Genomic DNA, 22,637 nt, shown 5'->3' with positions numbered 1-22,637 from the left:
CTTTTTTTTCCTCTGATGCTTGGTAGTTCGTATTTTATTTATAATTTTAATATCCACGAGTGGGGCCACCTGCAGTTACATTCTTGATTAACCTCACTCACGTGGGTAGATCAGTAATACAGGCATTTTATAATAAAAACCACTGAAAGGTTTTCCTCATCTTTATATGCTGTGGAATATATCGGGTAGCCTTGAAATTGTCTGCTACTTAAATGTTCATAGAAATCTCCCACAAAACTAACAGCCTGGTGCTTTAGGGGTGGAGGAGAACTTTGATCACTTTTTCTACTTATTGTATAGAAATTGGTATGTTTACATTTTCTGTAGCCACTCCTCATGTGGTCAGCATAAGTGGTTTACTCTCAATAGCTATTTTATGAGAAAAGAGATAACCAATAACCACGGTGTACCAGGTCCTGCTTCTACACCTTCTTGGGTTTCATTGGTTGTAGCTGAGTTGTTGCAACAGGAGCTGTAGGTGCCACATGGGCCTCTCACTGCAACAGGGCCCCTCTCCCCAGGGAGCAGAAGCCAGCAGCACCTTCCCTCACAGCAGGGTGCCCTGCACATTCCAGAGTTTTCTATCAGATCAGCAGGAGACTGCACAAAAAGGGATACCTCCTCTTTGCCTGGCTTCATCCCCCATCCTAGCCTGTTTCCATGATTGTCTTCCAAGTTCCTCCTGAGAAAAAGCTCTCAATAAATCACTGCCCAGGAATGGCTGACTCAAACTCTGCTTCCGGCAAGCCCGTGTAGGAAGTGCTCTCTGTCTCCCTCTGTCTCTCTCTCTCTCTCATTCTAATGACATTCTGTGTGCGCACTTATGTGATATTTATCACACAATATCTTAATTTGGAGACATTATCTGTCCCTGGGTCATCCCCCCAAATTCAAAATAAATCCTTTGAAGGACAGGACTGTTTTTGACACCTCAGCGTCTCCTGTTACTTAGTATGGTGCTGGCACCTAGGAGGTGGGTTAAGGAAGAGTGAATAAGCAAATAGTGCGTTTCTTGGGCCACAAAATTGTCATGAATATGGTAGCGCCTGGAGTGCTGCAGAGGGAGGATTAATGAGGGGTGAAGGGAAAGCAGTTCCTTTTTCCAGCAGCTCTGATGTCCACAGAATCCAAAGAGGGGGAGCAGGCCAGCCCTCGGGAGAAGAGGTGCCAGTTCAGAGGTCGTTGTCTGTTGAGAAGTTATACCGCAGGTGCACTGGACATCTGCATACTGGAAAACTCCAGGAAGTCATTATAAATGTTAATTTTCATTCCTCTAAATACCTGCTCTAATTAAGCTGGAATCTGCAAAATGATTTCTCCATCAAAATGGCTGCCTCACTGGCTATTTCTCAACAGTGTCACTCGATAACCATTTTAGTTAGAATGTAGCTCCTTGTGGGATGAGGTGATGTGGACAAATGACTCTCAGGTCCTCTCCTGGGCACACCTACGGAGCCACTGTGATAGGGCTCGGCCCTGTGGGAAAGGAAGCAGCTGCATTTTGAGTTGCTTTTAAACATTTCAGCCAGCCCCAGGGAAGAAATCACAAGGGGGTTGTTGTAGTCGTTTTTAACTTATCTTAAAGAAGCTCGCAGTTATGTGACCAAAACATAGGGAAATAAGTGTCCATAGCTTCCTGAGGTCTCCATGAGGCCAGACCTCAGCAGAGGGTGGTCAGCAATGACCAACCTGGCCCACACCCCAGGCAGCTTTCAGGACCACAGAAATGAAGACCGAGGAAGGAGGAACCTGGACAGACAGAAAGCAACACTGTACAGCTCTCATCCATCTGCCCAGTGGTCTCGCCTCCCACACGATGGGCCAGCCCTCTGACACAACCAAGTGAGCTGACATTGGCTCAATCCACCCTCTTCTCCCCATTCCTCATCCCCCTCCCCTATGTCACTTGTGGTGCTCATTGTCCCCTCTCTTTCTCTCTACTCTCCCATTTTATCTCTATAGAAAGAGCCACTCTGTGTGGAGAGGGAGTAGGATGGGAGCACACAGGCTTTAAAACTAAGTTCTCAGGGTAGAACTTTCAGCGCAGAGCAATATGCACATGTAAAGAACTTATTACTTGCCTTATTACAGTGGCAGTCTGGCATTTGGGGAAGTAAATGTTATAAAGACGGAGGATGCACTTCAGCATATGCTTGGTTTGCACATCACCTCTTTAGAGAAATGGCCCATACACCTGTTTACTGCAGGCCTCGCAGAGTGGGAACAACCAGCTGCTCAATTGTCACCGGCGTACTGACCACACACAGCCCCAGCAAGCCACAGACACCTGTTAAGAGGCACAACTGGCTAAGGGTATCCTGACACCATTCTTCTGACATCTGGAGGCAGCACCTGAAAACTCAGATTTCTTACTACCTCAGAAATGTGAACTGGATTGTCCCAAGCAATCCATCTAATTACACGGACTCTCCAGGCAGCCCCTACTTGGAATATTTTCTGGAAATTCTGATTCCTGACCTTGAGAGGTTCAGCAGCTAAGTGAAGAGAAATGCAGCTACACTCGCAGATCACAAGGTTCACTAAATCAGGAAAAGGATGAATTTTGTGCTCTTCTAGGGTCTCCCTAAACATAGGCAGATTAACATCACATTCTAAAGACATGGAGTTTGGGTTTGTTGTTGAGGCTTCTTTTGTTTTGTTTGCTTTCCATTCTTGCACAGAACATCATTTTTGTTGACAAGATTCCTTTGATTTCAGCCAAAATGATCACTGTCCTGTGAAGAGTAACTCACGAAGTCTGCACTGCTTGAGGGACTCATCAGCCACTGCCTTCGAAGCCTGTCCTGTGGCTGGAAAAGGGGAAATGCTGAGGCCAGGAGAGGAATGGTAGTGGAATCCCCAGGCAGCTGCCAACACCCCCATCCTGTAGCTAGGAACCTGACAGAGAGTCAGAAAGCTCCCCCATTTGTGATTCTGACCTCAAAACTCCCTGCTCTTACCCTATATGATGAGCCTTAAAAATAACAACAATAATAACTTGAGGGTTCTGGCCAAGATGGAAGCATAGGTAGATATGTTTCACCTCCTCGCACAACCAAAAGAAGAAAACAACCAATTTAAAAACAAAAAAACAACCAGAACTTCCAGAAGATCGAACTGTATGGAAGTCCTACAATCAAGGACTTAATAAAGAAACATTCATCCAGTCTGGTAAGAGGGGCAGAGACTGGCAGCCAGGGATGGAGAGGACATGCAGTAAGGCAGCAGCTGGCGGACAGTCCCACATTTGCATTCAGATAAACCAGGGGTGGGGAATTGGAGAGTGAGGCAGACTGAGCAACCCAGGGCTCCAGCAAGGACAAAATAAAGCCTCAGAGCCTCTGGCTATAAAACTCTGTAGGGGTTGTGGTGGGGGGAAAAACTGCCAGTCTCTTAAAAGCCAGGTGAGAGCCAAGCAAGCAGCATTGTTCCCTCTCTGACCCGTCCCCCACATCAGTGCCACAATGTAGGGAAGTGGGCTGCCCCACCATGTCAAATACCTAAAGCTCTGCCCCTCACAACATAACAGGTACACCAAGACAAAGAAATATGGCCAAAATGAAAGAACGGATCAAAATTCCGGAAAAAGAACTAATCAACAAAGAACTAGCCAACCTATCTGATGCAGAGTTCAAAACACTGGTAATCAGAATGCTCACAGAAATTATTGAGTATGGCCACAAAATAAAGGAAGGAGTGAAGGCTATACAAAGTGAAATAAAGAAAAATATATGGGGAACCAACAATAAAGGGAAAGAAACTGGGACTCACATCAATGATTTGAAACAGAAGGAATAAATAAACGTTCAACCGGAACAGAAAGAAGAAACAGTATTCAAAAAAATGAGAAAACGCTAGGAACCTCTGGGACATCATTAAATGTTCCAACATCTGAATCATAGGGGTGCCAGAAGAAGAGAAAGAGCAAGAAATTGAAAACTTATTTTAAAGAATAATGAAAGAAAACTTCCCCAATCTGGCAAAGGAACTAGACATACAAGTCCAGGAAGCTCAGAGAATCACAAACAAGCTGGACCCAAAGAGGAGCACACCAAGACACACCATAATTAAATTACCCAAGATTAAAGATAAGGAGAGAATCTTAAAACCAGCAAGAGAAAAAGGGAGAGTTACCTTCAAAGGAGTTCCCATAAGACTATCAGCTGATTTCTCAAAAGAAACCTTACAGGCCAGAATGGGCTGTAAAGAAGTATTCAAAGTCATGAAAAGCAAGGACCTACATCCAAGATTACTGTATCCAGCAAAGCTATCATTTAGAATGGAAAGGCAGGTAAAGTGCTTCCCAGATAAGATCAAGTTAAAGAAATTCATCATCACCAAGCCCTTATTATATGAAATGTTAAAGGGACTTATCTAAGAAAAAAAAGAAGATCAAAACTATGAACAGTAAAATGGCAGCAAACTCACAACTATCAACAACTAAACTTAAAAAAATAAAAACAAAAACAAACTAAGCAAACAACTAGAACAGGAACAGAATCACAGAAATGGAGATCACATGGTGGGTTATCAACAGGAGAGTGGGAGGGGGAGAGAGGGGGAAAAGGTACAGAGAATAAGTAGCATAAATGGTAGGTAGAAAACAGACAGGGGGAGGTTAAGAACAGCATAGGAAATTGAGAAGCCGACAAACTTATATGTACAGCCCATGGACATGAACTAAAGTGGGGGGAATACTAGAGGGACAGGGGGTACAGGGTAGAGGGGAATAAAGGGGAAGAAAAATGGGACAACTGTAATAGCATAATCAATAAAAAATAATAACTAGGGACATTTTGCGAGCTTATCAGAGGCCAATCCTCATGGAGTTGATTGATTCTTTTCATTGGTCAGATGTGACAGCCACAAGCAGATAGGAGCCTTGTTCCTGTGGAACATGCCGTGCCCGGTGCTGTGCTGGGCCCAGGGGTCAGCTGCACACCCCAAAGGACAGGAGGCAGTACATGGTGCAGGGCCACCACTGTCTGTACCCCTGGAGGAGCTGTAGGGACCAGCCTCAAGAAATGGAAAATGGGGATGGAATGGGAGGCATCACCACCTGCAGTTGATCCCCCATCCGTCCTGTGGCTCTTCAGGAAAAACAAAAAGCCCATGGGTTGAATCAGAGAACTCAGCGCAGTTCCACTGCTGTTGGTGACATGTCATGCTGTGCTCAGTCCTTGGGTTAAGTGCAAGTTTCAGGAAGCAGGAAATTTGTAGCATAGACATCATTCCTGACGTGCAAACCCAGACACTGGCCAGGCCCAGGCCAGATTCCTGGGGAGTGTTGCCACAGGCTCAGCAAAGACCCCAAGTCTGTACTGGGCCCAGGGAGGGAACCAAGCCCACCAGACACCTCTGTAGATCTGGAAGGCCACATGCTGGGCCTGGTGTTCTGCTCTCCCTCACATGGTCAGTTAGCCTCGATTGCCTCTCCACGTGGCCTAGGCTGCACTTTTCACAAGTGCTCTTGGGTCTTGGGGCACAGAGGCTGAACATGTGACACTCGCACCTCCAACTCTTAGGGATTATAACCTTGACTTCCACAGGGTCAGAAGTTTGCTCAAGTCCAGACAAAGCCCAGATAAAGGAGTAAATCAGTAAAGCAAGTGTCTATGAGCAGGAACGACTGGCTGGGTCCCAAGTGACTTACAGATGGGCTTTGGGGGACCCAGGCACCTGGCCCAGCTCATCACTGAGTTACCAGAGACTCTAAGGGGCAGCAGGCTCTATGTAGGCTGGTGGAGTGAGTGTATGACCTCGAGTTTGCACAGCAATGTCACATGGAGCCCGAGGCGGCCTCAGAGGCAAAAGCTAACTGCGTTGGATGGGGTGGGAGAGGCCAGGCGGGGCCTGTTCCAACAGAACCTCTTCCTGTCTTGGCCTCCACTCCCGTCCTGTGCAAAACATGCTCCCATCAACAGGATGCCTGGAGTCACCCTGGGTAATCATGGCACACACAGCCAGCCTGGGGGGCTCTGCTCTCTTTGGAATCGCAGCCCAAAATCCAGCAGTCCCCCAGGCTCCTCTCCCTCTAGATCAGGGGTGGCAATGGCCCTGTGTCACTTGTTTGGTGGCAGGTCACTGCATTATCTCCTCCACACCTTCTCTTCCAAGAACCCTGCTACAGAAACATGTCCGTCAGACAGAGACACCCTCGGGTTTGCCCCTGTTGATCCTGGTTTGAGAAGTCAGTTGATTTCCAGAAATGAGAACTCCCACTGGCAGTGCCGTCCTGAAACAAGGTGGGCACGGGGCCACCCCAGCACCTGCTGGAGCTCCTCAGAGCCCTGCCTCACAGCAGCTGTGTGGTGCTCGTGGCCGGGGCTGTCCTGTCTGTTACAGTGAACCTGGAGGCCTGCTGCTTAGAGATCCTCAAGGCTTAAGGCAGCAGGCCCCTGGGTGGGATGAGGCAGGTGGGAGAGGAAAGCAGAGTCACCCCCAGGGGACAGGGCAGGCTGCACGTGGTGTTCTGACTGTCATCTTCTCTGTCCCCAGGCCTGGACGTCAGGCAAGCACAGGTTGTCGTCCTGTCCTCGGGGACCAAGTGCATCAGCGGCGAGTACATCAATGACCAGGGGCTGGTGGTCAACGACTGCCACGCGGAGGTCGTGGCCCGGAGAGCACTGCTCCACTTCCTGTATGCACAGCTGGAGCTGCACCTCAGGTGAGTGGCCCGTCCCAGGGACGTGTGCTCTGGATGTGAGCTCAGAGCTGCTGTATCCAGGCAGACTCCCTGCCCGTGGTAGACAGGCTGCCCCTACTGCACAAGCTTTACACAGATGGGTGGCATCCGCACAAGCATCAGCCATGTTGCTGCACCGGCTGATCGAATGCTGGAATTGCAGGCTCTGCCCACCATAATTCTCAGGCCTCCCTCCAGGAAACACCGGCTTGCCTACGAGTAACCGTGACTGCAGCAGATGATCTGCAAGGTTCACATCCCCCCACACATGAGTTGTACATATGAACATGCCTTGTCACACACCCATTCCATTTGATGGCATTCCACTTGCCTATTAAACCATTTGGTGTGTCTTAGCTCAGGCTGCTGTAACAGATCGCCCCAGTTTGGGGGCTTAACCACTGATTGCTCAGTCTGGAGGCTAGAAGTCCAGGATCAAGATGCTGGCAGATTCCATGTCTGCTGAGGACGGTCTTCCTGGTTCACAGACAGGGTCTTCTCCCTGTGTCCTCACATGGAGGGGTGAGGGAGCTCTCTGGGGTCTTTTTATAAGGACATGAATCCCACTGTGACTAAGGCCTGCACCGTCAGGACCTAATCACTTCCCAGAGGCCCCACCTCCCAGTGCCAGCAAATGAAGTTTGGGGACACAAGCGTTCAGTGCCTAGGAAGGGGGTCTCTAAAGGGCAGCTTTTTCCAGCGATGACAGCACACCACTGTAAAGGCACAGGCAGCTGGCAGGGCTCTCTCTCCATGAGCCAGAGTGTGTGCAGGGTCAAGGGCACCATTCAGACAGAGGGTGGGGACCACGGCCACCCCTGTGCTCCACATGCTGTCAACTGTCACTCAGGGTGACTGGCCTGTTCACTACTCACACTCTAAATGCCACAGACAAGGAGATGGTGGGAAGTGCAGGACTGGCTACAGGGGTGAGGAGGCATCCCAAAGGGGCACTCCCCCCAGCTCTGGCTTAAGCTGCCCCTTCCCTGTGGGTTTAAGTGAAGGCAATATTTTTCCCACCACCAGCCCTCAGTTGCTAATCCCAGAATTAGCCTTGCATTTTAAAGAGGAAGAAAACCTCACAGAAAAGCCCATCTCTTGGAGATGGCGCTGTCCCTCCTTGAAAGACAGAGTGGCAGCAAGGGAGCTGAGAGTGGGGACAGTGCTCCGTTACCTGCAGCAACTCCCTGCTCCCTGGTCCACTGCATCCCAGTGCGCAGACGGGGGGCCTGTGACATCACCCCTGCACCCTTTTGACAGAGCTGTGCCCACTTCAAAGGGGACTCACTTCAAAGTACAGTTCAGTACTTTCACCAGGCTTAGTGCCTGTGACCCGCAGAAAAGCTTGGGATTGCTGAGCACCTGCCTCTGCCCTGTCTGTGTCCTCTTATGACACTTTCTCAGCCAAGGACACTTCTCACACAGCACGGCTTTCCTCTGCAAGATGGGCAGCCTCCTCTCAGACACCAGCTGCAAGGCAGTCTGCCCTTTAGCTTCCCTTCCCCAGGCCTCATCCCGTCCTAGGCCATGGCACTCAAATACCACCAGACAAGCCCAGGCCAACTTCCCATGTCCCAACCAGCAGCTCTGAGTCCATCCAAAACACCAATCAGGCTCGGCTCCAGCCTGCTCCTGCACCCCAAACCCCAATGTGCCCAATTCCCAGAACTTGTCTTGGGACACCAGGACTGAAGTGGCTGGTGATGGGCTTTAGATGCTGTTTCTTGCCTGCTCCTCTTCTAAGCATGTCTTCAGAAGGATGTTCTAAAAGCAAGGGGCTGTCCAGACCCTGAGAAATGTGCTCCCGAATCAGAATGTCCCGTGTTCTCATGCAGCCTGCTGAGACCGCCAGGATGTAGCAGGCTGTCACCTGCGCTGGCATCTCTCTGTATAACAACACGGAGGAGCAGAAATACAGGTGGACGTGAGCACCTGCTGCCTGCGGATGCAGCCCTGCTCTGAGTTAGGTCACAGTGACTTCATAGCTATATCTCTGCCAGAAATGCTTCTTCCTTGCCTCTTTAACTGATTCTACATCCTTTGAGGCAGCGTTCCTACACCTACGAACATGGGCTATCGGGGGCTTCAGGGAGTGACTCGTGCATGCCAGGGCACGTGTAGCAGCCACACGGGGCGGGAAGGCCCAGAGGCACGCCAGGCTGGCCCAGGGAATGTATGCCTGACCGCAAGGTGGGGCCGGAGTTGAACATCGGGGACAGAGCTGCAAACCTCTCCAAATGTGGGGAAGGCTTTCTCCCAAATCTCCAAGTTCTCAATCAGAAATATTTCCAAATACGCCTCACGTGCTTGTGTCACTGAAGGCACAGGCCGACACCAGCCCTGGGCTGGCTGTGTGCTGGCATCATGGCGCTGACTGTTGGGGGTATGACCTTGCCTCCCTGGGGGACAAGCCGTGGCTGAAAAAAGACAGCAAAAGGCAGCCGGTCTCCCACAGCCGCCCAGCAGGCCAGGCTGTGCGTATGCTCCAAGGCTGGGGGGCGCTTTGAGAGAGTGAGGGGGGCTGGCAGCGGAAGGAGCGAGGCAAGGAAGCAGAAAGGCTGGTGGGATGCCTCTAGGGTTTCCTGGGGAGAAAATGTCTGTTCTGCCGCCTGGTGATCTCAGAACCCCGCAGAACAGAATCCATCACCAGTGGGGCAGAACGTGTGAAAACAGCCAGAGCGGCAGAAACAGAGTGAGTACCGAGTGAGAACGAGGCCTGGGGGGAGGAGCCGTGTAGGCTCAGTGCCTGGTGGGGCCACGGCGCCTCCGAGGGGTGGGGGCTGGACGACAGTGGGAGCAGTCCCAGGGCGGCAGCGCGCCCTCCAACTCTTGGAGGGCCGCTCAGTGTGTTGGCGCGGTCATGGCTGGGCCCAGCAGAAACGCAGGTCCAAGCACTGGGCTGGCAGCCCTGCCCTGCCTCCTTTCAGAGTTCCTTTCCCCCTGTTAATACGGAAACGTGAGGCCGAGCAAAACCCACAGTGCCTGGAGCCGGCCCGTGGGGAGCGCTTGTGAATCCAGGCTTCAGGAAAGATCAGCCCGACTGTAAGTGTTGGGGAAGGTAACAGGACAGGATTTCGCGTGGTGTCACCTATTCTAGAGGCTTCCATGCAAAGGTGAAGAGGAAAAAACTGGGGAACAATGACAAAGTAAGACCGAAGCACGCTCTGATCCACAGTACTGAGTGCAGCCTCTTTCTGCCCCCAGCAAGCGGCGTGAGGACTCGGAGCGCTCCATATTCGTGCGGCTGAAGGACGGAGGCTACAGGCTGAGGGACAACACTCTGTTCCACCTGTACGTGAGCACGTCCCCCTGCGGAGATGCGCGCCTCAACTCGCCCTACGAAATCACCACAGACCGTAAGAGATGGCACTTTTACGTCTTCGGGAGCCCCATGCTCTGCTGGGTCCCACACTGTCTGTGCCCAGATCCTGCGTGTGTGGTGTGTGGCGTGTGGCGTGTGGCATGTGGCGTGTGGCGTGTGGCGTGTGGCGTGGCGAGGCCCTGAGACTCTGGGCACAGACGGGATCTGCCGTTCTGTGTAGTCATCCCTCTCGAATATCAGAGTGGAGAGAAATCTAAAATTATCTATGTCATTGCACCGGCCCTCACTTCATCTAATAGGTCAGAAACCCCCTGTCCCAGGCTGGAGGACAGAATGAAGGAGGACAGGGACCAGAATTACACGGAGTAGCCACACCTTCAAGCTGCTTTGTTTGCCTTCTTTGCATCTCTGGGAGAATAAAGCTCAGCATTTTCATGACGCTTGATGCCAGGCAAAGACACCTCCCCCAGGTAGCCAGCGTCGCCCACAGAGTTTCGTGCTGAGTCCCTTCACTAGACCTGCCCTCTGGGAGCTTTCCACAGCAGGTGTGCCCAGCACCCTTCACCCCTGCCACCATGGGGGGGGGGGGGCACTGTGTGTCCCAGAGTGGAGGGCTCAGTGGGGTCTTCTCTGTGTAGGTCTCATGGTCCACGTCTCCATGTGAAGTAAACAGTGGGCAGCTAAGAAAGGCTGTTACTGATACTACATGGGTATATATATACTACACATACTTGTGCATACACAGCACACACACATGCATGCACACCCTCCCAGAAACTGCACGGGCAGCCTTGCTGATGTAGGCCCTGCCGTTAAATGCATATGTGTGAGGAGGGCTTTGGTCCTAATGAGTGGCCGGGGCACCCAAGGCTCAGTCTTGTGCTCAGAGGAAACCATGGTTGGAACACACAGACAGTACAGTTACTAAGAGTTTGTTTTTGCCTCTGACTTCCACCCCCTGAAGGCCACAATTGTGTTCTCAGAACCACAGGGAGGAAAGACGAGTGTGTGCTGGGTGCCTCCTGTGTCCCAGGCTTGTGAAGAGCGCCTCCCGCAAAAATGAAGAATGTGCAGAGAAATGGCACTTAGTCCTACGTGGTTTTATTTTATTTTATATTTCCATCCTACATGCATTTCATCTATTTCTCCGGCACTCAGAAATGTTTCTGGTCCAGAAAAATGCATTCTGCTTTTTGCCAACTTTCCTCCAAGCTTTCCCCTTTGGAGAGGGCTGGACAGAATCCTCCATAGTGGGATTCCAAGTGACATTTTCACTACTGTCTCAGTCAGCTCAGGCAGCCAGAGCAGAACACCACCCTGGGGGGCTGATACACAGCAGACGTTCTTCTCACAGTCTGGGGGCTGCAAGTCCGAGATCCTGGCCCAGCAGACTCAGTGTCTGGTGAGGGCCCTCTCCTTGGTTCACAGACAGGGTCCTCTCCCTGCATCCTCATATGATGGAAGGAGTAAGGGGGTTAGCTCTCTGGGGTCTCTCAGCAAGAACACTAATCCTATTGGGGAGCTCTACCTGCATGACCTCATCTGAACCAAGTTACTTCCCCAAGACCCCATCTCTTAATACCATCTCCCTGGGGGTTAGGGCTTCAACAGGAGAATTTGGGGGATGCAAACATTTGGTCCATACAACACCCCGTGGAAAGTAAATGGAAGAACCAAATCTAATTGCAAATCAAAAGAATGGAATCCACTAAGTGTCAGGGACCTTTCAAGGTGCTGCCCCAGGGGCAAGGGGCGGGGGTGGGCCTGGGCAGAGCAGTGGACACAGCCCTGCCTCGAAGGGAAGAGCCCCACCTGCTGCAGCCTGCAGCCCCGTGGAGTCACGCGGGGCATTCCTTCGCTACCACACCTCAGAGAGAGAGAGAGAAAACAATATGAAGTAGTTCATTTTTCTTGAGAGGTTCATCAGACTGGGTCTACATGATCCCACCCTACACACGCACACACACACACAATCCATTCAGTTACTGGAATTGTCTTTCCATTTGTCTTTTCGAAAGGTTTGGCTTCGAGAAGACCCAGCCAAGGGGCTCTCAGGAAGTCCTGCAGGTGTGTGGGGCCATTACTAATTCATCCAGCTTCCTCCCCACAGGAGCCTCAGTCATGCCTGAGCCCCACCAGTCTCTGTAGAGGGACAGTTCTGGCTCATTGGGCACCCACTGCAGGCTCTCCAGCCCTTGACTTGTAAGGCCAGGGGTTTAGAAAAACAAAATAGATTATGTCTCAGGTGCACCCTGGGGTTCGCTTCCAGGCACAGATGTCTTTTATTTCATGGTGCTTTTAAGAAGTGGCAGGTGCTGCTGGGGAAAGAAAGTATTTTCCTCACATTTTGGCTGCAGATATGCCAGGCAAAAATGAGGTGCTGCTCCAGAGTTATGGAGGCTGGCATTCCTCCCAGTGCATCCTACTGGGGACGCTGAGGAGGGAGCATCTGGCCAGCTTGTCCTGCAGACTGTCCGCCAAGAGCCCTGCACCACCTTCCCTTACCAGTTCAGTGAGGGCAGGAAACCCAAATTCCTGCTTGGAAGGGCCTCCCAGAGAGACTTCAGTTTCCCCACACTCCTGAGGAAGGCACGAGGCTCAGGAACAACTCAGAGGTGGAGAGAAACCTCTGACATCAGGGTGGGGGAGCTCTGCATGTGGCTCACTCGAATGTTTCTCTCTGCTACTCTTTCAAGAGGGTTGAATGGCCAGGGGAGGGGATGCAGGTCACCGGCAGGGGCTCCTTCCAGGGCAGAGGAAGCCCTGGCTGCTGGGCCATTCCAGAGGTCATGAGTCTGCCTCCCACAAGTAAACCCTGTAGAAGCCCAGCCTCACTGCCCATCGCTCTGCGTCCATGCTCCTACAGGGAGTCCACAGCACAGGACCTGAAGGTCATGGCACAGTCGTTGTGTCCACAAATGCGCAGCACAGATATGTTCTATCCCCTCACCCAAGGTCGTCATCAGTTCTGCTGAGCTTGTCACAACCTGGGAGAAGCTCCAGCACTGGAGACTCCCAACTCCTGGCCACTCCAGGGGCCGCCCTGTCTCCTCTCGCCAGCACTTTGCTCTGTAAGTCCCTATTGCTTGAGCTCATTTTATCCTCACACCCTCGTCTGGTCTGCAAGGAGCTGCTGTAATCTCTGCATGGCCGCATGCCGGCTCCATCACCTGCAGCTGTGCCCACACTATCCTCCTTTTTCCTCCACACACGCACACCCACAAGCACATGGACAAGCACACACACTCAACAGGCATCTGACCCGCCAAGGGTGCAGACACGCCTGTGACTGACTGAGTCTGAGATGCCCTGAACAGAGTTGTCCACAATGAACCCCTTCCTTTAAAGAGTGAGGGAACGAGCCCTGGCTGGTTGGCTCAGTGGATTGAGCGCCAGCCTGCGAACCAAAGGGTCACCAATTTGATTCCCAGTCAGGGCATGTACCTGGATTGTGGACCCGGTCCCCCCACCCCGCCTGGTAGGGGGTGTGTGATAGGCAACCACACGTTGATGTTTCTCTCCCTCTCTTCCTCCCTCCCTTCCCCTCTCTCTAAAAATAAATAAGTAAAATCACTATTAAAAAAAAGAGTGGGAATGCAGAGCGAGCACAGGGGCACAGGGGAGAAATTCTGCCGGTAGGTCTGAACAACTGCTAGAGCCAATATCACATCCCAGACCTCTGGCTAAGAGCCAGGTCTGACTGATCTCTGAGCATAAACACCTGACTCCCACCAGCTGCCGAGCAAAGGGGCCTTCCACGGGGCCACCTTGGCCTCAGTTGTCCCCCCAGTGCTAAAGCCTCCATGGGCTCTTGAGGCCAGGTCAGGGCTCTACATCCATGAGGCCACATAGATCCCTATTGTGACCTGGCCAACCTCCCTTGGATGCCTATGGCTCAAGAAACTCTGAACTCCTCATTTTAATTTTTTTTGCAAAACACATTCACGTGGACAGACCATAAATTCTGCCTCCCTAGAGTCTTTAAAAACGAAATCAATAATTACTGGTCTGAAATGTCTGGGAGGCATGTGGCCTGGGAGCAGCTGTGGGTTGTCCCATACCTGGCTTACGTCAGGACCACCTGGAACGTTCCTAAAAATGCACACCTGTGCTTTCCCTGAGATTCTGGCACATTTGGTGTGGTGGGTCTGATCTGTACTTTCAGAATTTCCCCCCGTGATTGTGAGGATGAGGACCAGCCATGTTTTGAGCCACCAGATCCAAAATCCCTAACCTGTCTCCTGCCCCGAGGGGGTGTGTCCCCTGCTGGCACAGTGGGAAGCTCTGCATGCACAGGAGGGTCTGCTGGGGTCTCTGCAAGGGCCAGGCAGATGTGGTGGGCAGGCAAGGCTTTTACTGGTAGGGACAGAGCAGCTCCAGCCACAGGCTCTGCATAGAGAAGCCAGACCCCACGAGGATGATTCCATTTCCTAAGTGGATCTGGAAGACTTGGGCTAGGCCCAGGGAAGTTCTGATAAGAACCTGGACTGACCAGAGTGATGAAAAGTTCTAAGGCCCTTCCTGTGTCTGAGCTATTGCAGGATAACTATTGTCCTCCCTCTAACTCACCAATATTCTTAAGGCAAAGTCCTCTCTCTTGGCATGTTCTTAAATAGCCTAGTTCTTACTGGAATAACCTGTAGTAGCCACTTCCAAGGAATTTAACAGCTTAGTGAAATCTTCCAACCTGTCTCCCATAAGATGCCATGAGGAATAGCACAGTTCTGTCATATTTTACAAGAATGTGCTAAATACCTAGTATGTTCTATTCCATTTATTATTCATTAAGGCAGTTCAAGAGATAAGCCCAAGATCCCATAGGAAGTCAGGGAACCTAAAATGCACTTTCTGAAGTCCCTGTCTTCAGATTTGCCTACTGAGTTACAGAAGCATGCAATACATGTTTGTGCATCGTGGGATCAATGAATTTAAGTGGCCTTATAATTGACCATTGTCACCACCACTATTGTCACCAAGTGATACAAAGGACACCCACATGACCACATGACTAATGCTGTAGATGTTATTAAAATAAGGAGTAGGTCGCTTCAGAGGTATACTTTCTGGGATATGCCTTTCGAAGATGACTTGAAAATTAGAAGTTTAAAATTAGGTGTTTAAAAACATTCTCTCCCTTTCCTATGCCTGTTTGCTCATTTCTGGCCCTCTTTTTCTCCCCTAGTGCCTTGCGGCAGCCATGTGTCACTTTTTAGCTAGATCTTGGCTCCTAGGTGGACTTCAACTGTCATTTAGCTCCACCTCCTATTGATTGTCTCCTAAAAATAAAATATTCACCTGATAATTTCCTAAAGTGTAATACCTGATCGTGACGTCAGTCTCCAAAGGTAAGGGTTTAGATGAATAAATACCGTAATAAAGAGACTGGTCACTTGGACAATCAGAATTAAATTAGCATATACTCATTTGAGAGTGTGTACATGTCCACAGCAGGCAGGATTTGCACACTCGACACCTCTGCTGTAGGGCACACCATAAACCCACTACGGGTTATTTAGGCTCCATTCCCCACAGTTTCTGGTTCACTTGGCATTTTGTTCTGCTTGAAGTGGCATCTTCAGCTCCCTCCTGCCTCTCCAATTAGACGGGAAAGAGCCAGAGGAAATGGGCTTTACAAGGTTGTTGACACTCAGAGCCCCTGGGACTGATCGCACTCATCAGGGAGCTGCTGGAGAAGGCAGCCTGAGATCTAACACCTCCAAAAATAAACGCTTCTCAGGAGCCGCTCCTGCACCTGACTCTTTAGGAAAAATTAATCTACCTGAAAACTTTGGGTTAGCTCCTAGATACCAGTTGTTAATTCAAGCCAGGCCTCCCTGTTGGCATGCCATTACCGACTAGAGGGTCTACTTCATGGGAAGTTTGTTGTGCAGAAGCAATGAGTAAGACTTGAGAAAAGCCTTACAATAGGCAACTTTCAAGGTCTGGAAAATGGCGCCATAGTGGAAGTGTTGAGAGAGTGATATGGACACTATAATCACCAGAAAGATAGGTACAAGTCCCCTATTTCCTGAGAAAATACCCCCCACACAGAAGAGTCAGGGCACTTGTATGTGCTAAACTGTGGAAACTATCAGGTATGCTGACCCTCCACTCTCCCAATGCTGCTGGCCATAGGAGATTGGTGTGATAAAGACCCCTCCCCGACAGTGTAAAAAGTTAGGTCAAACCAAAGATTGCCCTCAAGTGTTTTTGAGTAATGTGAACTATTTTATGTTCAATTTACTATCATCACTATCATCATCTTTGTCATGATCACTATCACCATCATCACCACCACCTCCATCATCATCACCTTCATTGTCATCATCACCTTTACCATCATCACCATCAGCTTTACCATTGTCACCATAATGATCACCATCATCATCACCACCATCATTATTACCATCACCACCATCGGCATCACCATTGCCACCATCACCACATCATCATCAGCATTGTCACCATCGCCATCGTCACCATCATTGTCATTGCCACGATTCATAGTGCCATTTAAAACAGCAAAGAAGAGAGTCGTGCTCTACCAGGGGAGGGCTGGGTGTTGCTTGGCTGTGCCCACCTTGGTCTTCCTGTGTGGAGGACTCACAGACCAGTCCCACTGGGTCTCATCGAGTACTCAGTTGGTAACAGGATCAAAAAGCAACCTAAAAACCCTGAAAGTTTCCTTTCTCTGAGAAGTATGGCAACCTTTTTTCCCAAGAGATGGCCATTGGGTACTATGGATATGTGGTAAAAGAACTTTGGTTCTTAGAAACAATGAGAAAAAATACTGAAAGTTACTTTAAAATCTGAAAGAGGTGTCCACATAAACCCACATGTTATTTATTATTTGATGCCTTCAGTAAGGATAAATGAGAAAGAAATCCCAATTCCACAACTTCTAAAACAAAACTGAAGCTTTTTAAAGAAAGCCTCTAGCATCCATCCATGTCATCATATGTAAGTAAATGTTGAAATCACTGTACTATTTTACATGTAATTTGTATGTAAAGCAGTTAACTGTTTCCATATTACAGTATAATCCAGACTTAATGTACAGAACTTTTTTTAAAGGAAGAAAAATAAATACAATCTTCCCCTTGTTCATGCTAGTTCTCCAAATAACTGCAGGGGTGGGAGGCAGTGCGCGTGTGCGTGCAGAGGGCTCGGGAACGGGAAAGAGAAAGAGCACAGAACGCATGCGTTAGGGACCCATGCGCAGGCTGCATCCCGTCATCCCTGAACCCAGCAGAGAGGCTGCTTCCCACGGCCCTCTGGTAGTTAGCGACGGCGTGCTGACACGCTCACGTGTCGTGTCTGTGCCCCCCCCCCACAGGCTAGGAGGTGGGCACTGTTATTACCCCAATTTCAATATGAAATAACTGTGCCACCACGATTTTAAGCAATGTTCCCAATGTTGTGCAGCTAGGAAACGACAGAGCCAAGATCGAAATCCAGACTGCGGTGGGCAGACCTCAGCCATCAGGCCAAATCCCACCCACAACCTCCTTTTCTGCACAGCCCATAACTAAGCGTGGTTTTACATTTTTAGATGGCTGGAAGGGTGACAAGAATAATATTTTGTGACATGTGAAAATGACGTAGAACTCAAATCTCAGAGTTAATAGTGTGGGGGAACGCAGCCCGGGGCTGTGTGGCTCTGTGCTTTGGGGCACAGCTGAGTGGCTGGGACCAAATGGCCACCGAGCCTCAGACACATGCATCAAGGCCCTTTACCCGGGGCAGCCGAGCTGGTCTAGAAGTGGTGCTCTGGAGCCCAACTCTTCACTGTTGGGAAGAAGAAATCACTCCCTGCCCTGGCGCTCACTTATGCTTCCCTGTCCTAATCCACCGGCAGTGGCCCTGGGTCCCTTGAGAAGTTTCTGGGTGCACTCCTCCCCTGCCCCCTCCAAGCTGGAAGCCCACCTGTCTCTGGGCAAACAGGGTCCCAGCCCCTTCTCACACCACCTCTTATCTCCTAGTGAGCAGCAGCAAACACATCGTCAGGAAGTTCCGCGGGCACCTCCGCACGAAGATTGAGTCCGGGGAGGGGACTGTGCCCGTCCGGGGCCCCAGCTCAGTGCAGACCTGGGACGGCATCCTGCTGGGTGAGCAGCTCATCACCATGTCCTGCACAGACAAGATCGCCAGGTAACAGCCCCTCTGGCAGCCCGAGTGACAGCAGGCACAGGGAGCACCCCTGGGTGAGGGCCCGCCCCTCCCTCACAGACCACACTCTGAGTTTCAGGTGCTGTGGCCAGGGCGTCCTGAGCTACTACATGCCAGGCAAGTCCAAGCTGCAGCTGCAAACACACAAACACACACGGTGCTGGTGTAGCTCCCTGTGTGGCGGGCTGGGCACCTCCAGCCTCAAGGGATGAGGAAGAGGCAGACTGTGCCATCTACTCAGCCCACCTGTGCTCAGCACTACCCGGGGCTACCTGCGCCCAGGCACCCTGTCACTCCTTGCCTCACACACACATAGCCCTCCGAGAACACCCTGTACCCTACAGTGTGGAGAATGCCCTCTCAGGTTCTGAACTTCCCTGAAACCTGACAAATGTTCAAGAAAACGTGTACACCTGTACTGACAGCTGGGGACACCCCCTTGCCCCACACCATGAGATGGCCTCCTTTCCAAAGGTGTCCTCAAAGGCCCTCTATGGGAAGTTCTATGGAGATTCTATGGGAAATCTCAGCCCAGCCAGCATGGGGAGAGGGACTTGCAGAGAGGACGTCAGGTGGTCCTGAAAGCCACCTTGTCCTCAGCAGCCACTCCCCGATTACAGTGGACAGAAAATTCCAGGAGTAGAGCCACTCCCCACCCTCCCATTCAGAGTTCCCAGATAGGCCATCCCCACCAGGAGCCCTTCTGCGACTTCTTGTGGAAAATAGGCCCCAGCACCCCAGGAGGAGGGCAGGGTTACCTGGGGAGAGTCAGACACCCTAACAGAGCTGCCCCCAGTGGCAATAACAGTGAAGTGATGGTGAAAAACTAGTGTTCAAGTGAATCAGAACTTCTTTTAGAAACTTGCATAGATTCACTTTTCTGTAATCAATTTACCAAGTAAAAACGGTGTATTCTAATCAAATGTGGTCCTAGTTCCAGCCACGTTGCTCCCGAGATGCTCCACGTGGAAAGTTCTGAGGTTGAAACCCTCAGGAGATGAAAAGGCTGGTCTCATGTGAAGGGGAGGGGAGGCGGAGGGAGGAATGTCATGGCGGCAACTCACACCACCCACGCACGGGAGAACGCAGGGTAGGGCTGAGGGCAGCAGGGTGCCCACAGCACCCAGGCCAAGGGCACGGTCCCAAGCGCGGCCCCAGCACACCTGTGACACCTGTGAAGTGGGACTGTCTCTCCTGTTGCCACTCAGACAGCACCTTGCGCAGGCCTGGCACGTGCCCCTGCTCCTCAGACATTTGCTAAGGGGTTGGATGGCTGCTCTACCTGTACCACGCAAAGTACCCATCCGCTGGAAAGCAGAGAGCAGGGCAGTCAGAGGTGGCAAGCAAGGGTAAAGGGTCCCTCTGTGGACTCAGGGGCCAGGGCAGCCCAGACCCCCCCCCAGGGGCCCTCACAGGCCCCAGGGGGAAGGCAAGTGCCACAGGACCCTGCAGAGGGTCCCATCCCCTCAGGACCTCCCTTCCCTGCTCTCAGCACTACAGAGCAGGTAAAAGCTCAGTCCCTGTTCTCAGGGGCACCCAAATTCTCGGGGGAATCACCAAATGGCTGCAGGAGAAACAGGGCCCTTGCTTCCCAGGTTGCTAGCCCTGGCCCAGCAAAGGCAACAGGAGGACCTAATACAAGAGATCAAAGCGCTGATTCCGAGTCAGAGGGAACAGCCGCTGTCATCAGCCAGCTGGTCTTTCAGAAAATGGTGTGTTCCTCCCTTGTGATATTTTCACCTGTTCACGAAGCAGGAAAAAAGAAGCAATTTTCACCTTAACCAAAAATCTCTTGGTGCCCTAAGATCACATGGGTTTCTAAATCCCTAAAAAAGTAAGTGAATTAATGCTGCAAAGCTGAAATTTCACTGACTCTGGGATTTTAACCATCAATAGACAGCACATTCAACGAGACTACAAAACCCACATGACATTTGCTGCTGACAGGTCTGCCAACAGCAATGCAGCTGCTCAAAGTCGGGTTCTGCTCTTTCTAACAAAATCTATTGGAAAAACAACGCCCACGTTGCATCCCCTCCAGGAGTTTTCAAACACTGTCCTGGATGGAGAAAGGCTCTAGAATGCTTTTGAGAAGCAATACACGTGGGGAGACATCGTGACCTCCTGGCTCTGGGCCGGCTACAGGAACAGCTCTCCCAGAATGGACCCAGGAATTCATCCACAAGTGCCAGGTGGACGTGAGCTCAATGGGGATGCTCTCACCCACCTAGTTCTGGACCCCAGATCTGGCGGCAACACCATGGAGGGGCACAGTGAGGTGGGAGGAGCCCAGGAGGAGGGGCTAGCTCCAAGTTCCCTCTCATCCCTCGCTCAGTCCCTTAGAGCCCACCCCCTCCTGCTGCTTTCTTTTCATTTCTTTTCTCCTCGCACTCTTTCTTCCCCCTTTCTCTGTCATTCCTTCTCTCTGTGTGTCTGTCTCTGCCAATCTCTCTCTGTCTCTCCATCTATGTCTCTCTCTGTTCCTGTACCTGCCTCCGTCAGTCTGTCTCTGTCCTTCTGTCTCTGTCCCCATCTGTCTCTCTGTGTCTCTGTCTCTTTATTCTCTGTCTCAGTCTCTCTATACATCTCTCTGTCTCTCTGTCTAATCTGTCTCTATTTCTGTCTCTGTTTCAGTCTCTCCATCTCTGTCTCTTTGTCTCTCTATTCTCTGTCTCTCTCTGTCTCTGTCCCTCTCCCACCCCACCTCTTCCCTGGACATGACACCCTCTCTGCATCCCCTCACACTTCACCCCCACACTGACGGCATTCCACCACCTGCACACCCCACCTGGGACCTTTCCCTGCACAGGCTCCACCCCACCTGCTGCCACTACCGGAATTCCTTATAGTTGGCACTGTCTGCTCCCAAGTCTGAGGGGATCATTTGTGTCACGGTGAGGCACAGCTGTGGCTCCTCAATAGCACTTGTTGCTGAGGAGGGACAGTGATGAGGAGGAGGATGAAGAAGAAAAATGCCGCCAGCGGCGAAGCAGTCCTGCCTGTGCCAGGCCAGGGCAGCTGGCAGCCTCCTCACCTTTGGCGTGGTGGTATCTGTGCATCCCCCAGAATCAGACCCGACACGAGGTGAGGACATGAGCACTGAGGCAGCCGCTATTCTAGACTGGGCCACCGTTGCCACTTTTGAGTGGGAGCATATGTTATGCTAATGATTCAGACCGTAAGCATCTGTGCTGTGCATTATTTGTGCACAGGCTTCGCAAAGAGACCATCTGATACTGTGTCTGCGTCTGTTCTCTGTCCTGTGCAGAAGCAAAAATTGAACCTAGGGTTTAGGTAACGTTCCAAACAAAGACCGTTCGTACACAAATGCAAATGAAATGAAATATCGCAGCTAAACAAGCAGAGGTCGATGGACACAGAGATGTGGAAGTCACAGTTGCTCCTTCCAGAGTTTATAAAGTGGTGGCCGGACACACACTTGGCTACAAAACCTATAACCAGGATGCATGCTACAGCCAACTTGGCCCTCCGGAGATGGTTATTTTAAGGCAATTTTGAAAAGTAATTGTTAAACACAGACATTATTAAAATTAAACTATATAAACTTACTAATAAGTGTTATATTAAAACAAAGGCCACAAATATTCAAAATGCACCCCCTTCCTCATTATTTTACTACATTTACCATTGTTTTTGCTCTTGGCGTTATTGACACCCACTGTATCTGCAGGGTGAGATGTGAGCTGCTGCTCATCTCCACCCAAGTCTGCGCTCGGCGACATAACGCTGGTCACTTGAAATCGGCCACAGGGGTGTATTTACACCATGGAAATTGGCAAAACCTACAAATCAGTGCCTTTTCTTTCTTTCTTTTTTCTTTCTTTCTTTCTTTCTCTCTTCCTTCCTTCCTTCCTTCCTTTTCTTTCTGAGAGCCAGCTGTTACCAGCCTACCACGGAACGTCAGTGTCATGAGAGGCCTTAAACTCAGGTGCAGAGTCTGAAAATAACAGGTCTGAGACAGCTCTGCCCTCTCTCCTCTCTCAGGAGACAGCAAATTCATGGATCAGAAGCTCAGACCTTGGTGTGTGTGAGGGCAGAAGACAGGAGGACAGTGGGACTAGACTAGATGAGAGCCCTTGAACTCACACACTGGAGAGAAAACAGCTGTGACCTCTTAGGAATGGCATCCAGTGGGGTAAATGGCCCATGTCCTACCTTTGTTGGGAAACAGAAGCCACAAGGGAAAACCTGCCTCCAGCTCTCCCTCACCAGATGGACAGACATCCATCTGTCATCCCATTCCTTGTCCTCTGGCTCCATCCTTGCCTCACGCTTCTCTGGGGTCTCCATCACCACATGCCTCGCTATCATTCCTGCATCCTCTACCTGAAGCTGACCATGTTGTCGTGGCATTAGCTCATCTTTCTCATCTTAAAAAGTAAATCCTGAAGCCCAGAACGCCCGAGACCTGCAGTGGTGGACTTCCTTTCTAAACCGGAC

The 22,637-nt window shown here is 50.8% G+C and overlaps 1 protein-coding gene across 1 annotated transcript in view; it reads left to right on the top strand.

The window, feature by feature from the left end:
* Positions 1 to 22,637, top strand: part of ADARB2 (adenosine deaminase RNA specific B2 (inactive)) — a 430,916-nt gene that overhangs the window by 385,534 nt on the left and 22,745 nt on the right. Inside the window, exons 5-7 of the mRNA XM_045187554.2 lie at positions 6,499 to 6,667; positions 9,890 to 10,041; positions 17,990 to 18,158. Of these exons, the coding sequence (XP_045043489.2) occupies positions 6,499 to 6,667; positions 9,890 to 10,041; positions 17,990 to 18,158 (490 nt within the window). The remainder of the gene's footprint in view (positions 1 to 6,498; positions 6,668 to 9,889; positions 10,042 to 17,989; positions 18,159 to 22,637) is intronic.

This window comes from Desmodus rotundus, chromosome 4 (genome assembly GCF_022682495.2).
Source record: "Desmodus rotundus isolate HL8 chromosome 4, HLdesRot8A.1, whole genome shotgun sequence".
NCBI lineage: Eukaryota > Metazoa > Chordata > Mammalia > Chiroptera > Phyllostomidae > Desmodus > Desmodus rotundus.
The sequence above is the reverse complement of the archived record's forward strand: the minus strand, read 5'-3'. Positions and strand labels throughout refer to the sequence as shown.